The sequence below is a fragment of the Plectropomus leopardus genome, chromosome 9 (assembly GCF_026936395.1).
Source record: "Plectropomus leopardus strain MGB_pleo_1.0 chromosome 9, ASM2693639v1, whole genome shotgun sequence".
NCBI classification, from domain to species: domain Eukaryota; kingdom Metazoa; phylum Chordata; class Actinopteri; order Perciformes; family Serranidae; genus Plectropomus; species Plectropomus leopardus.
This window is the reverse complement of record NC_142184.1, coordinates 14,675,285-14,691,221: the sequence shown is the minus strand read 5'-3', so window position 1 is coordinate 14,691,221 and position 15,937 is coordinate 14,675,285. Positions and strand designations below refer to the sequence as shown.

General features: G+C 37.2%; 3 protein-coding genes across 4 annotated transcripts; 2 read left to right on the top strand and 1 right to left on the bottom strand.

Annotated features, from left to right (window-relative positions):
• Positions 1-755: 755 nt before the first annotated feature.
• Positions 756-6,573, top strand: kctd6b (potassium channel tetramerization domain containing 6b). 2 transcript variants are annotated; one of them, XM_042492205.2, is made up of 3 exons: positions 854-891; positions 2,221-2,322; positions 3,803-6,573. In XM_042492205.2, exons 2-3 carry the CDS (start codon positions 2,296-2,298, stop codon positions 4,487-4,489), a joined length of 714 nt encoding a protein of 237 aa, XP_042348139.1. In that variant the 5' UTR covers positions 854-891; positions 2,221-2,295; the 3' UTR covers positions 4,490-6,573. The 2 variants fall into 2 exon arrangements, with proteins under 2 accessions (XP_042348143.1, XP_042348139.1); XM_042492209.2 differs by lacking the exon at positions 2,221-2,322 and having other exon boundaries at positions 756-891.
• A 1,945-nt stretch (positions 6,574-8,518) lies between these two features.
• On the top strand, positions 8,519-12,468 carry uqcc5 (ubiquinol-cytochrome c reductase complex assembly factor 5). The gene is made up of 2 exons (XM_042491157.2): positions 8,519-8,810; positions 11,877-12,468. Exons 1-2 carry the CDS (start codon positions 8,654-8,656, stop codon positions 11,966-11,968), a joined length of 249 nt encoding a protein of 82 aa, XP_042347091.1. The 5' UTR covers positions 8,519-8,653; the 3' UTR covers positions 11,969-12,468.
• On the bottom strand, positions 12,131-15,487 carry ognb (osteoglycin, paralog b). Its single transcript, XM_042491155.2, has 6 exons — positions 15,312-15,487; positions 15,136-15,208; positions 14,710-14,874; positions 14,421-14,623; positions 14,059-14,151; positions 12,131-12,699 (listed from the first exon to the last, which is right to left on the bottom strand). The coding sequence occupies exons 1-6, from the start codon at positions 15,408-15,410 to the stop codon at positions 12,529-12,531; spliced, it is 804 nt and encodes a 267-aa protein (XP_042347089.1). The 5' UTR covers positions 15,411-15,487; the 3' UTR covers positions 12,131-12,528.
• Positions 15,488-15,937: the final 450 nt, after the last annotated feature.

Here is a 15,937-nt window from a genome sequence, read left to right as displayed (position 1 = left end):
CAACAACAACAAAATCACTTTCTTTTAAAGATTAAAAAAGAATAGGCCTAAATTCTTTATTTATCAAAGGGTGGGTGGTAATATATTATAGAAATATTTTTCCTAGATCCGCCCTCTGTGATTTGGGGGATAATGTATGATGTGTTCATCCGACATGCTGTGTCCTCAGAACATCAGAAAAGATTGAAAATCCAACTATAATTTCTGTTTTTACAGTTTCTGACTGTAATATATTGTGGGATTTTTGTGATTTTTATTTTGGTGGGCCCGAGGGTTTGGAAGGCATGTTTTATATAAAGATCATCAAACACTTTCAAAGAAAAAAAAATTGCCAACATTTTTTAGAGAAAAAAAAATCACCCAAAAATTTGAGAGAAAAAGAAAATCGCCCAAAATACAAATAAATATCCATTTAAAATCCATATATGTATTGATTTATTTTTTATTTATTATTTTTGCAACATGTTTTATTCCATTCTGCATTGAGCCCACGTGCCATTTACAGTTTGTGAAATAAACTTGAATATGTGGTAATTTCTTATTTGCGGACCAGTGGCTGGAGCAGCTGGGAACCACTGTCTTAGATGATCAAATAAATCGCATTTAATGTGTAAACTGCATCATGATAATAAAAGTCCCATGCATGTCTGTGTTTGTGACTGAGGTGTGTGAATGCAGGCTGCTCATGCAGAGGTGCCTGTGGCTGCAGCAGGACCTCCTCCCCTCCTGCACCCTCCTTGTGTGCGCAGTTTTGCTGCAGCCCGGAGCCAAGCACAGCTGCCCGGTACGACCAGCGGCAAACATCCCTGACTATCCGGCTACACCGTTAAACACCCACCGTAAGCTGCAGTTTCCGAGCAAAAACAGACATCTAGGAAAGACAGCGAGCCGGTAAGGCTTTGTTTTAATGTTACTTCCCGGTGGTCTCATTAAGAGCCTGGCGTCAACCGTAGTAACGGCAACCAACGTCAACGGCACTGGGACTGCTAGCTATGTTAGCTCGCTAGTTAGCAATTAGCTAGCAGGCTACACGATAAATCTTTCCAGCGTGGTAATTGTGTTAAACGCTACATACATCAGTGTATCCGAGCTGGATATATAGCTTGTAACATTTTTTTGTCGTTAAAAATACATTTTTCTGCTTGGGATACCAGTTTGTTTGCCAGCTTTCCTTATTTTCAAAGCAGAAAGTGAATGCTTTCACGTCGGACGGCTACCTTCAGACTTAGCTATCAAGCAAACATTAACTGGCTTCACTAGCTTTCACCGCTGCATCAGATAGTTTACTCGCACTATCGCTAAATGTCTTACAAAATGTAAAGTAATGGGTTTACGTTCATCCAGCAGCGCCAGGTTTCACTTTCATTTAAGGGGAATTGTGATTCATGTTATTATGCGTGAGGTTCGGAGTTAATTTTTAACATTTAAAGAAACAGCTTGTGAAACTGTCCTATTTAGAAGCTGTTGTGGAGCTTTCGATCATGTCACATTGTATTCATCAGCTGATGGAGTCTGACAGATTTACTTTCTTTTTTTTATTTAAGGATTTCAGGACCATGTTGGTTGAAAAGATTTAGAGCAGTGATACTCAACCTTTGGCTTGTGGGCCTATACTACAAAACCAGGTACTTTTAATGAGATCATGGGACATTTAGCAGACATTTTTTTGAGACAAAACTAGGTATTCAAACCCAAAATAAACAAACAAAAGCTTAATTTGAATAGTAATGAATAACGAAAGCTGTCAAATAAATGTAGTGGAGTAAAATGTACTATATTTGTTGAGTGTTTCTGGTTTAGAGTTTAGGTTTTAATTCCATCTGTCAATTTAAATAATGTAATATGAACAAAAGCTCCTGAACAGCTACTAAAGTCTTCTTGCAATGAGGTTGTTTTTGTCAAGTAGAGACTTCTGCTTTACCAGCAAGCACATGTATTCAATCTAGAGTTGCAATAATCTAACTCACTTTATGTGACTGTAAATAACATAACTCACAAGTGCTTGAATACAGTGAATTTGTTTAATCCCCAAAGTCAGCACCTCCTTCTTAGTAAACAAGTTGAACATTACTCATGTAATCCAGCACACACACTCACAGGTACATGTACTGCAAGCACTCATCTACACTGGAAACACACATGATTTGACTACATTATTGTATCAATCATATTGTGTATAACTGTGTTACAGCTCATATTAATGTGACTGTTTTTTCACAGGTGAAATTGAATTAAGCCAAATCGTATCCGTTCCCTCTCTATTTTGGTTCTGACCAAGTGGGTTTTGTTCTACAAATGGATAATGGAGACTGGGGCCATAGGGTAAGAGATGGATAGAGGTCAGACTAGAATAAGAGCAATGCCAGGTGTTTGTTTCTGATAAAGAAATGTTAAATTCACTCCGTTGCTGTTGAGTTTACGTCTAGCATCTAAAACTGATGCAGTCTAATAATTTCCTTGCAGTAGACCCTACCTTCATGAAGGTTGCAGTGTTGGGATTTATTGCAACTGTTTCAGAGAGGTGTTGACTCAACATTATGATCTGATTGGAGGCAGTAGTTTGTTGTTCTGTTGAATTGTTTTGTATTTTACTGAGAGGTCTTTCTAATATTTGGTTTAATTGGTATCAGTGGGGTGGACAAAAATGTAACCCCCCCCCCCAAAAAAAACCCATTTTTTTCTCACTGTAATGCAATAATTCTGTGCAATTATTCAACTGTGCAATATGCTTTTCAGTATCCTAATATATTCCTAGAAGTTTTACGTACACAAACATATGAAGTGCATATTGTGGATAATACAAACTTTTATATTTCTAAAATTTTACATACTTTTTTTTCATTGTAATGGATGTAAAGTATAAGTTTTGATTTTTTCACACTCTTAAAATATTAGGGATGAATATATATTTTAATATATTTCATGTTAGTGTTAAACATTGTACCTTAATGCAAATAGTTTTTTATTGTTTTTATTTTATACCTCTTATTTCTACAGTACTGTGCAAAAGTCTTTGACTGCCTTAAACTTTTTATTTTAGCAAGGATATAATCATGCATATTTATTTCTCAGTAATGTCGTTACTAAAATACAACCAGAGCATACAGGAAATATGTATACAGTATTAAAAATGCAAATATCTAAGAATGAAAGAACTTCAAAAGGCTAAAGTTGCAAGTATTTACTGTGACCTAGACAATATGAGATTTACAATACTTACTTACTTACTACCTCTGGTTTATTGACACCAGGTTACATGTCCAAACTATTATGCTGATTGTTTGAGTTACCTTTTGTTATGATTGTAAGATTCCATGTTTCATACAACAGATTGACTTCAGTTTGAAGAAGCTGTTTCTTTCTGACTTTTTGGGTGTTTTATTGCAGTGTACACATTCTCTGTATTATTAGTTTGTATCTCAGTACAGAGACTAAGAGATATCCTTTTACAACTTTGCTAAAGCAACAAATCTATGGTGGCCTAAGACTTTTGCACAGAACTGTGCTTTCTAATATTTTCTGTGCCATACATCAAAGTGACAGTAACGCATCGCAATATCCCCCCGGGAATCAAAGCTTTTCTGGTTCGTATAATCAACACAGCACCACAAGCTACATGATTTATGGCAGGGCCTTTGTTGTAGACTCAATTTATTTGAGCTAAGTTGGCTTCTAAAATTAGCACTATTATAAGGATGCAAATTCTAACATACTTGTATTTTAGAAAAATGTGATTCTTGTATTTTGAAAAACATGATTCTTATCCTCTTATCCTCTTTGCTGTTTTCCTTTATGCCCATAGATGAGTACTCCTGTTACCTTAAACGTGGGAGGCCACCTGTACACCACCAGTTTATCCACCCTGCAGCGCTATCCAGACTCCATGCTGGGTGCCATGTTCCGGGGAGACTTCCCCACAACTCGCGATTCCCAGGGGAATTATTTTATCGATCGTGATGGCACGCTTTTCCGCTACATCCTGAACTTCCTGCGGACGTCTGAGCTTACCCTCCCCTTGGACTTCACAGAGACAGACCTCCTGAGGAAAGAAGCAGACTTCTATCAGATCGAACCTTTGATCCAGTGCCTTAACGATCCCAAGCCGCTGTACCCTCCCGACATCTTCGAGCAGGTCGTGGAGCTCTCCAGCACCCGGAAACTGTCAAAATATTCAAACCCAGTCGCCGTTATCATCACACAACTAACCATAACCACGAAGGTCCACGGCCTGCTGGAGGGTATTTCCAACAACTTCACCAAATGGAACAAACACATGATGGACACCAGAGACTGCCAGGTGTCATTCACCTTCGGACCATGTGACTATCACCAAGAGGTGTCCCTAAGGGTTCACCTCATGGACTACATCATGAAGCAAGGCTTCACCATCCGAAACACACGTGTGCATCACATGAGTGAGCGTGCAAATGAGAACACGGTGGAGCATCACTGGACTTTTTGTAGACCGGCTCATAAAGTTGAAGACTGAGTTACAGCAGAGTGAGTGACATTACTGTTTGATTTGTCTTCATAATACAAAAGTCATTATCAAACACATACGAATTTTGACCTCTTTTTCAGTAATGTGTCACATACAGTGGTTTTGTTTTCTTGTTTTGGTCAATGTGGCACCGTGGCACAAGACTCAAAAGTCCAGACAGATCGCATAAAAACAATGAAAATGTGAATTCTTGATTTATTCACCTGTTTGAGTGCAAGAACACTTTCATATCTGTGCTACCACTACTTTAATCTCTAAACTCTTCTTTGAGGTGAAAGGATAACTTTTATTTTTCAACCTTGATCTTTGTTCCTTTTTTCTCATGTATTTGTGTCTAAGAGACTAATGTCATCAACAGTTACTGAAATTTTGGTCCAGTTCTGAGAAAGAGGGCAGCAGCTGTGCAGTGTGTCGCAATGTAAACATATGGCGACATTGAACACCGTCACTGTATCTCAGTTTTGGTTATTGTGCCACAGACAGACTCAGATTGTTGCTATAAGTGGCTGAAGTGTTTCTTTACCTTTTGCTTGATCCAGTCTGCTGTTATTTTCTAGGGCTGTGTGCTGTGCGAACGTTCTGCTGAGCCCCATTCAAACTTAAAAACTTTAAAAAAAAAAAAAACAAAACCTCTTAATCTTCAAATATTTGAAATTAACTGCCAAATCTGATGAGATTGGCATAGTTCTGTGCCCTATTAGTCTAGTTCTGAAATCTCACTAGATGTGACATGTTGCAGGAAGGACAAACATGGAAATTTGAGTGTGAGATGAAGAGAGTGGTAACGGGAGTAGTTTACGGAAAACTTGGTTAAGTGTTATCAAGAAGATTGATGGATGATTGTTAAGCTAAATTCAACATGTGGTGGAGGCCTTTGAATTCTATGGCCGCCCGTATTTATTTGAGCCGAAGTATACAGATGAACAGCGCCTACTTATTGAAAAGTAAACAAGGGGTGGAAAAGGATCAACAGGCAGCAAAGGGTAAACAAGTTGCGGTCAGGCTGTTTTCTGTAAACTACTCCGGTTACCACTCTCCAGCTCTCACTCACATTTCTGCGCCTTCCTGCAACAAGTCACATCTGCGTGAGATTTCAGAACGAGACTTCTGCTTGATGAGAAATAAAAAACTGGATCAAGTAAAAGGTAAAGAGACACTTTAGCCACATAAAATGCCAAACTGAGCCTGTCTGTGGCAAGAATAACCACTTAAAATGAAGAAATAGTGACAATGTTCAATTGCCCCATATGCTTACAGTGCGGACCATTGCACAGCTTCCGGCTGCTGCCCTTTAGCTCAATACTGGGCCAGTTTCAAAAACTGTTCACATCAGTTAGTTAAACACATGTATGAGAAAGTAGGATCCAGGAAAAAAAATGCTGACGTTATTATTTAATGTCTCCAAAACAAAAAACAGCTTTCTTATGAAGCAGAAAGACCCTATAGAAATGATTTTATTACAGCTTTATTCATTTGGGAACACAATTATACTCCAACAATGCTAACAATGTGGGTACATTGATTTTTATAGAAACGGTTGCAATTAAATGTGGTTCTAATAAATCTGTTTACTCCAAAGTCAATAATAAAGTGATTGTAAACAGATAGTCATGGTTTGAGACTTTATGCCAACATACAGTATCAAATCTATGCCTTAACCTGCATTAATCTATATTAAGGTCATAATTTGAGGTGAAAGAGGAGAAAAAAAAGTTTGTCCCCCTACACAAGCTGTTTTGGTCATGTTGTGGACCAGAAACACTGAACAAAGACCTTTTTTTGGATTCAGAATTGTCAGGAGTGAACCTTTTTTAATAGTAATAATAATAAATTATGATTATCTTTAGCCCAATTTATAGTAGATCTTAAAATTAGTCTTAGCTCTCGTATCTCCTTGTATGGTACTATTTCTGAAGACCATAGTCGTTGTTGCATGTGTCTGAGTGTCTTGTGTATGTATATGTAATTGTGCCCTTTGCAGTATTATGTCATACTGTTACAGTTTAGAGCTCATATCAACAGTGATGTGTTTGGTCATTCCAGCCAAAATAAACCCATTTGTGTATTTGTCAGCCATTAGTTTTCCTTTATGGTGCAACTTTTCAACTGGATAATTTTGCACTGTAGCTCCATCAGTATGCCACTTTTCAAATACCCAACCACTTTAAAGTTCTTTGAGCATCAGGAGTAATTTTAAATTTTTTTTTCATAAAGTTAAATTTGTAATATAAGTGGAGAGCTACAGAATAGGCCTTCCATATACCAGGCTGCCAGTTTGATTTGAGGCCTTCTCTCATGTCTTGTTTTAAAGTGCATATTAAAGATGACAGCTAATGTCTTCACTTACATTTTCCCTGCCAAAAACCAATTTTATTTCCGAGTAAATTAAGTTTGAGGAGCAAAATCTGTTATTGCAATTCTCAAGGTTCATATGTTGATAAGAAATTTTAAGACTCTTTTTTAACTTGTCACATTAACTTATTTTTTCTGTTACTTTACTATGCCAGTGCAACCCTGTGGCATAATTGGATTTCCATCCAGTGACCTATTTAGTTGATTATGTATTGAATCCCAATAGAAAAGGCATCAGAAAACTAGAAACATGCTCAGATGTCTCTAAATTCATCTAGATTTAACATCCTCACAAGGCTATATTCATTTTTTTGTTTTTAACATGAAAGCCAATGCTTTTTTTATTTTGGAAATGAGAAAATGTTAAGGATGTCTATGATGCAGTTCTCATCCTCCATATGCATGCCAAGGAAATGCTAAAAACATTAATAGTACGTATAAATTTCAGTATATACAATACATTGATTTAACCTTGCATCGCTACTCAATGATACTCAAACGTTCAAACACTACCAACAGTCACAATTTAAGGATCTATGAAACCACACATCATCACACAGACGAGACATTGTCCAATTATTTCCTTCATGGCAATTACACAACAACTAATGTCTGTCCAAAAAAGAGAGAGAAGAAGAAGACTGTATTTTCATGTCAATCAATCAATCAAATTATATGTCGAATTAAATAATATGAATACAATTTCAGTGAAAGGTAGCCACTAGTGGTTGTTTATTTAAACAAACATACATTGTTTCTGTTGTTACTTGTGCATTAAAGTGCAGCTGTCTCCAGAAACCCCTTTATTATGATGTTTGTGTAGGTTAGTATATCCTAAAAACCCCCCAAAGTACTCTTTTTCTCACTTTCATTATACAAATATTTCTATTGGGTTTTAAATATAGAAAAACATACCAGTACATAAAAAAATATATAAAACAGTGCAATACATACACAGTACACACCATTAGTCTTACATAAAAAAAGATGCAAAACATAGCCAGCTCGCAGATAAATGGAAATTGAAAATAAAAACAAAACAAACAAAGAAAAGAAAAAAAAAACCAAAAAAACAAAAATCATTTTAGAAAGATTGCATTTCACTCCCAACATAGGAATAGCTGCCAGATTTTTGGAAAACTCTCCATTGCTCCCCCAGTAGTGTATCTAAGTTGTTCAATTTTGACGTGCATCATTATGTCCTCTTGTGTGAAGGTGAAGCCTGGTCAGCTGAAAGTCTGCAGTCTGGTAGGACCCTTTTTCTCAATTTTATAATGGAATCATTTCACTAATATGTGCACAGGGAAAAAATAACACAGCTATTAACATTATGTGACCCTTAAATCCTTGTCTATTTATGTATATTTTTTCTAATTATTATTTGTTTTTCTTAGTTTAGTTTTTTTTTTCTTCATTTTTGTAGTTAGTGTTTTAGTGACTGTTTTACTGACCACCAACTGGTGCTTATTTAAACCATAATATATCCATGATTTAAACCCATGGATGTATGGTATTGGTGCATGGTGCACTAAGCTAAAATGACGGAACCGGAAGTGACGACTCTTCCTCGGTGCGTTCGTTTTAAACTCCAACGCCGCGCTGCGTTGCATTAATCTCTAAATTCTATCTATCTCCGCCCATTGGCTTTACGCCAAGTAACAAAACGAGCGCCTTACGACCGTTGCTCTCATAACTCGTGTAAAGGACATGCAAAAGATGAATGTTTGCCCTGACTGAAACAGCAGTGTCAGCGCCGCATTGTTGACTGTTCATCGTGAAAACAACAGTCTGCTAAGCAGGATGTTTAACAGGAGTAACGATAAAGTCAGATATATACTGAGCCTTGTCCCGGGCAAACAGCGTCTGGGGACGTACAGGTTTCTGCCCATTTTCTTCTGCATCGGAGGCGTCATGGAGTGGATCATGATCAACGTGAGGATAGGAAAAGAGACTTTCTGTGAGTGTGAAATGACAATTTGGGTTTCCTTTAAACTCAAAAACCTCGTTTTTCACTTGTCGTTTAAGTTGGCTGACTTTAGCATCAGTATAGTGTCAGCTTGTTAGCCTCGTGCCTTCGTATGTAAGCTAACTTTTAAGTGTTTACGGCTGTTGACTACAAAACTAAAACATACTAAGTGAGTCACTTTAAACGTTGTAGCGACTTAAAAACTTCCGTGTTGGTAGTTTCTGTACCGTTACAGTGTTGTCACCAGGACTTTACAGTGGGCCTAGGACATAATAACTTGGTTGACCTTTCAAACATGTCCTCAAACTTTCCTTTCCTCTATTCCGCTGTCAGTAAAACATGTGGAAAAAGTGAGAGAAAAGTGGAAAACAGTCAATACACAGTACACATCCACAGTACAGGCAGTTAGATGGTCAGACTATCGAAGAAACTGAACAGCTGCTAACGCAGAGTAATAAATATCACAATGTACCTGGACGCAGTATCACTACAGTGTAATTCAGTACTATTTATAAAGGCACAATTTGCCTCAGAGGGCTTACAGCATATGACATCCCTGTGTGTTTGGACCCTCACAGCCGACAAAAAAAGAAAGAAAAATAGCAGGGATCCCTTTTCCAGGATGGACAGGCGTGCAATAAATGTCCTGTGTACCTTTATTGTTGATTAAATTTTTTATGTAATCTGTGATTTTCATAATTCATGGCCCGCTATAGGCAAGTGATATAGTCTCAAACAATCACTGGGATTTTATATCAGTAAACCCTTATGTAGGCTTTAAAGTAGAAGTACAACATACTGTACATCATGACAATATTACAACGAGGTACTTCAAATATTAAAAGTAAAATTGATTATGTGATTTTCTTTAAGTTAATTATTATGCATTTATTAGTTATATATCTTTTTGGGTTAATTAATTAAGATTGGGGTAAGCAATTTAATTTGGGCTTCATTGGGGTTGCACATTGTCAGCTGTGTACTGCATTTAAAGTATACTTAAATGTAGAAACATGGTTTAAAACAAAACACTATTAACAAATTCACATTATAAATAAAACCCAGTCCCAATTATAATAATATAACACAAAATATAACAATAAATTTTGGGTTGTGATCAGTAATGGTGTCCCTAACTCAGGAGTGATTCAGCAGCCCGATATTTCTCTGTTATTTTTTTGGAGTGGCTGAGATTTTTACTGAAATGAGTGAAGCTGGTCCACCTTAATTCAACCGTTCACCCCAAAGTGAGCCTGGCCAGGTTCAAGTCAGGTAACGTCAGTGCTAACCCCCTCACCTTAATCAGCAGGTGGCAGGCAAGACACAGGAGCTTGGTTTGAGTCTTTAGGAGCATTTACTCATTGACAAACAAAATGTTCACTATTGTGATGAACAACAACAATTGGCATTTTTCATCTGGGAAAATAAATGCTTTGGTGTTATTAAAGTAACACCAGCAAGCGCATACTGACCAACCAATTGATCAACCAACCAGATGGTGACAGCTCTATTGGCACGATTGACAGCTGCGTTAGAGATTCCTCTGCTCTGATTGGTTGTTTTCATGATTCTCGCAAACACCATTAGAAGCACTATGAGGAGGCAGACGAGCATCACTTTTTTCACAGATTATTTGCCTTATGTACTGTTGTTAGGATATAGACACATTTCTGATAAAAAAAATCTTTTTGTCATATTTTCTAAAAAAAAAAAAAAGGTTACTTACTATAGCTTTAAACATTGAATCAATAAAATATCAGAAAAGATTGTGAAATAAAATGAAAATTCAACAACATTATAATAGAAAAAAGCAAATCCTCATGTTTGAGAAGTTGGATTTTTTTTGGCATTTTTGCTTGATAAACAATTACAACATTCTTTTATTAAAATTGTTGCGGACTAATTTTCTTTTGATCAAAATATCAATAAATTGTTTCAGGTTTAATATATCATTGGATGTTAAGTCTTGATATATTCATATGAAAGCAACATTTTAATGTTATACCTGGGAGAAATAGAGAGATAAAGCCACATTATGTCCAGTCCAGTACTTTACAGTACAAAATCTTTTACACATTAAATGTAAAATTGTATATGGGTCTGCAAAATAATTACTGGGAACTATAGCTGTCATATGAATTAAGTATTATATTTCCTGCTGAAATGTAGTAGAGTAGAATTACTATAAAGAAGCATAAGAAGAAATAAACTCGAGTCAAGTATAAGTACCTATATCTTAGTACTTTTAGGGCCGGTCCTTGAGTAAATGTATTTTCCACATCTGTGTATCACATTTTTAATAATGCATTGATATGTCTCTAGTTACACCTGTAGAGTATAAATGCAGCTGGATAACTCAAAAGATATAAAAAGAAAAACAACCCTGATGTGTTTCTCTCCTCACTGAGCCCTCATCCATTTATTCCAGATGTGTTCAAATGTGCCATTTCAGGAGTCAAAATATTCTAATGTAAAAAAAAAAAAAATCCCAGCTGCCCTGCATATTTGATCCTAGAGTACTCTGAGGCCATTTAGGGACACATCCTTTTCCTCTACAGAGAACAGACTCTGATACCTATTTTCATTCCTCATCTTTAAGTAGTTTCCTTTTTATGTGCAGGATAACCTTTAACAGAAGAAAATTTGACACGTCACAGTAGGAAAAGCACTGAAATTGCAATTTAATTACAGCTGTTTTGGTTGCAAAATATGGTAAAGACCTCTTTCACTGCAGACATTTTGATTTGCAGGAAAAGCACAGGTGAAAACGAAAACGCTCAAAGGTGGCTCAGTTCCATTAAGTGTTCCAGTAAGCCAGGTTAGTGAGCCAGCACCCTGGGATGGGCTCAGTTAAATGGAGTGCAGTCATAATATTTTCCTTTGAAAAGATTTTAAAAAGGCCTGGTTAATACGACAGAGGTGGCAAGCATCAACAATTCAGGATGTAGTCTCAGTAGTCCATCATATAACCCTTTTTTACTCACTGCAGCTTTAACTGTTTAAACGCTGTCTTTACTTTAAGTGTCTCATTTCAGTCTCTCAATTCTGTTTTTGTAGATGATGTCTACCGAAGAAAACGATCAGAGCGGGAGTACCAGCAGAAGATAGCAGATGGTTTGATAGTCCTCAATGAGCCTGCGGCCAAGTGAACGGTGGTCGGGTTTAATGTGGACTTCACATGTGTCGTCTGAGGACACATTCTTGGACTCTCGCTCCCTTATTTGTTTTCAAAAGGCTGGAATGGACTTCATAGCATGTTACTGGGTTACAGCGACCGTACCACAGTTATGAAGGAGTCAGGAGTGAAAGGCTGATGGAAAACATGCAAGTTTTATTGTTACAGGTTAAAAAACAGAAATAATGAATGAAAAAATCTTATCAATGGTCTTATATTGACATGACAACGAGCCTATGTCGATGTGTTGTGTTAAAAACATTGAATAGCACCTGCAAGACACAAAAGTCTCAAGTAAATAGTAACAAAAGTAAATATACAGAAATTGTCTTTATATTTATGGTACACAGATGTTTTTATTACTGGCAAGTAGCTGTTCTGTTATTATACATTTTCCGTCTAATCATAAAACTGTTAAGAGGTCTTGAACTGTACAGTAGATTTGAGTATATTAAATGTAATTTAAGAACCGCATTTTGCAAATGGCATTTTTACTATTGGTTCATCTACATCCTTCATTTTACACAGACCTTTTTAGTTGTACCATCCGATGGGGAGAGACTCCAGACAGATGAAGCTGTTAGGATGTGCTGACAGGATGATGGGGTTCCCGTCCAGTCTCACCTCGTGCATGTTGGTCCGGATGTAGTAACTAGTGTTACCTTTGCAGAACGTCTCATCTGTTATTGTTTTGATCTTGTTGTTCTGCAGAAAAGACACAGGAGAATAGAGTTCTTCCAATACTGATACCATTGGAAATGCCTCCAATACTGTCCAAAATGCTGGATCAGGTATCGGAGATTGTATGAGTCTTTGCACTTATCTGGAATTAAGTTTAAAGTAGTTCACACTCAGTTAAAATAGCAGTTGTCCTGGAAATCAGTTTATTTTCACCTCTCTTAACAGTAGCCTTCGCAGCAAGTTGTACTGTGCAACAGCAGCTGCTGTTTCATGCCTCTTTTCCACTGCACAAAAACCACGCCAACACACGCTCACATCTGGCTTTTTAATATAATGGGAAAGGTTACAATTGGAATTCACATCAAGCTGAAATGACTCTGGAGTTGTCACGGGTTTATCGGCTCCAGCTGCGATCGGCATTGATGGAATCACAATACCTGAGTGGACACACTAATATTGGCCCCTTAACCGGCGAGATGCAATGACATGCTGACACAAATTACCGTCCGTCTCCACCCAAGCAGCACATAAACATTGATCCAAATCAATCTGCTCCAAGTTTGAAAGAGAAACAGAATAAGTAGGAGACATAAAAAAGGAAGTATAAAGCATAAAGTTTCAAAGACCCTCATCCATGCTGCTTTCTACTGTTAACCTGTTTTCTAGCCTGTTTGCGATGTCGAATGTGACAACCTAAAAAAACCACACACGCGCAGAAAAGCATACTCATCTGCTGCAGAGCCGAGTACACAGATCTGATCTACTGGCAATAGGAATGAAGTCCACTGACTATTTTTAGTGGGTTTACCTGTCTTTAAAAAAAAACCTGCGTGCACATGCTAATTCTGGTGGAAAAGGGGTATTAGAGTGACGAAGAAGAATTGATTCCTTGTAAACAGTGTAACATTAGCCTTTAGAAAATGTCAGCAATTTGGGAATATTTTATACTTATACTAGTGGCACCAGTCAAACAGCAACATGCACGGTGTGCAAGACTTTACATTAAGGGTGTGGAACTAGTGTTGGCAGTCTCTTAGAAATTTTATAAAGCATTTGATGATGCATCACAGATGTATTTGTTTATATTTCACATTTTTTAAGGGTTTAGCCATGCGATACACCAATGGTAGCAATCTTTTGTCATTCATACTGGATTAGAAGTACATGAATGTTAAATTTTATTATAACACAATGGTAATTGAGTGGTACTTAGTAAGTTCAGGTATCGAAATTGTTATCAGCAAGGAAAAAATGGTAACGGAACATCTCTACAGGAGACCAATTCATGCACACAATTGGCCTGTCATGTAACTACTGTATCTGCAGACAAAAAAAATTGCATAGCTTCTCTGATAAATTTATGTGAACTACAGTTGAACTTACATGCAGGTGCACGATGTGAAGAGACTCTGGAAGTTGCGGCACGGCTGTCAGTTCATTGTTTCCCAGGTAAAGATATGCCAGCTTTGTTAGTTTCTGCAACAACCAAAAACCACTATTTTTGATGCTTCTTAAACATCTAAACATTTATGAAGTTCATAAGTCTTAAACATTTTAACACATTTAAAGGTCCAGTGAGTAGGATTTAGTGAGATATTTTGTCAGAAAGTATTCATGTTTTTGTGTCGGCTGCCTCAGTTCTGCTACACGCTTGGCCCCCCAGAGAATTTTCAGTTCTGCAACCTCACTGCGAGATCTAACTTAATTCTACACACTCAACCTTTAAGATCAGTCGACTTTCTTACTTTAAAAGCAGTTGCTTTCACACCCTGGGTTTTCAGCTGGTTGAAATTGGCATTAAATGATACCAGCTTGGTGGGCAGCATGGGAAGTTTGGTCAGCTTGTTTTCTGCAAGATTGAGTTCCTCAAGATTGGGAAGTTTTGAAAACGCTCCATCGTCTATCTCGGCAATGAGATTCACACTGAGGTCAATTCTTCTTAATGTGGCTGTGGAGAAAAACAACAATGGGAGAGAAGGTGCTTGATCGATAACATTCACTGAAGAGTTAACTATTACAATGACTTTTATTTACCCATGTCTGCAAAGTCTTGGTTTCTGATTTTTGTGATTTTGTTGAAACGTGCATAGAGATATGCTGTCTCCTTTGGCAGTGCTGGGACAGTTGACAGTTCAGGGAACACCTCCTCGCAGTAAACAGATCCACTCAGGCAAACACACAGCAAACATGTCGGCATCTCTGAAAAGACCACAATGTTTTTCCCGTCATTTTTTGTTTTTGTCTAATGAATATAGTGACTAATTGGCCTCAGCAATGCAACTGTGCAGCTTAAAAACACACTCCACACAGTTTAGATGAGGACACTTGACCGGCCCCATTATTACATAATCTGGGCTTTAGCTACATTCACAAAAATGTGGAAGAATGCCTCAGCAATTGTTGCATAATCAGCTTTGAAACAGTTGTTGAAAAGTATTTATCTGTTTAGACAAACCTTACCTTCAGCTCTCAGAGATGCTGGGTCAGTGTCCGACTCTGGAAGGGTGTAGTCTGGAAAGTGTACAACGTCTTTCTGTAAAAAGCAGAAATCTTCACAATAGCTATACTTGTCCTCCCGACTCACGACTATTATCATGCATGTCTTCCACCCGCTCGTTGACAAAAGATATTTTTACCTTAGGTTTTCTGACCTCCATGTATTCAACCTTTGCTGCAGAAGACAGTATCCATGGGAGCATAACAGATGTGATAATTAAAGTCCTTAATTCCATCATTGTGTCTAAGTTGCTGGTGAGAGAGGAGAGTGTTGTCTGCTAGGCTGGGATCAGAGGTACATGTGAGCAGGAAAATTTTCCATCCAGTTTTTTATTTTTTTTATTCTATTAAGCTGCCAGTTCACTGCTGAGTAAGAAAAAAAACAAACTTTAACTCAATACATGCTGTGTTTGTGTTGCTCTCAGTGATCAGGGTGATAATTAAGACCACATACATAAGCAAACAGACAGGAAGAGTTGCTGTTGGTCTTGAGCACAGCTCTCATGATGAAGCAATATAAACTTTACATAATGTATAGAGATAAAAAATCACAGTAATATGCAATGTGGCTTCTCTAACATTATAAAAAAGGATATGTGTATATTAATATGTATGAAGTGTACATATGAGCATCACTAAAAGTATAAAATATAAACAGTACCCATATAAATATATGTACACACACATTTTCACAATAAACAGTATTATGCCTTACATATATCTAATCATGACAGTTCAGCTGTGTACATTAAACAGTCTAGTGGCA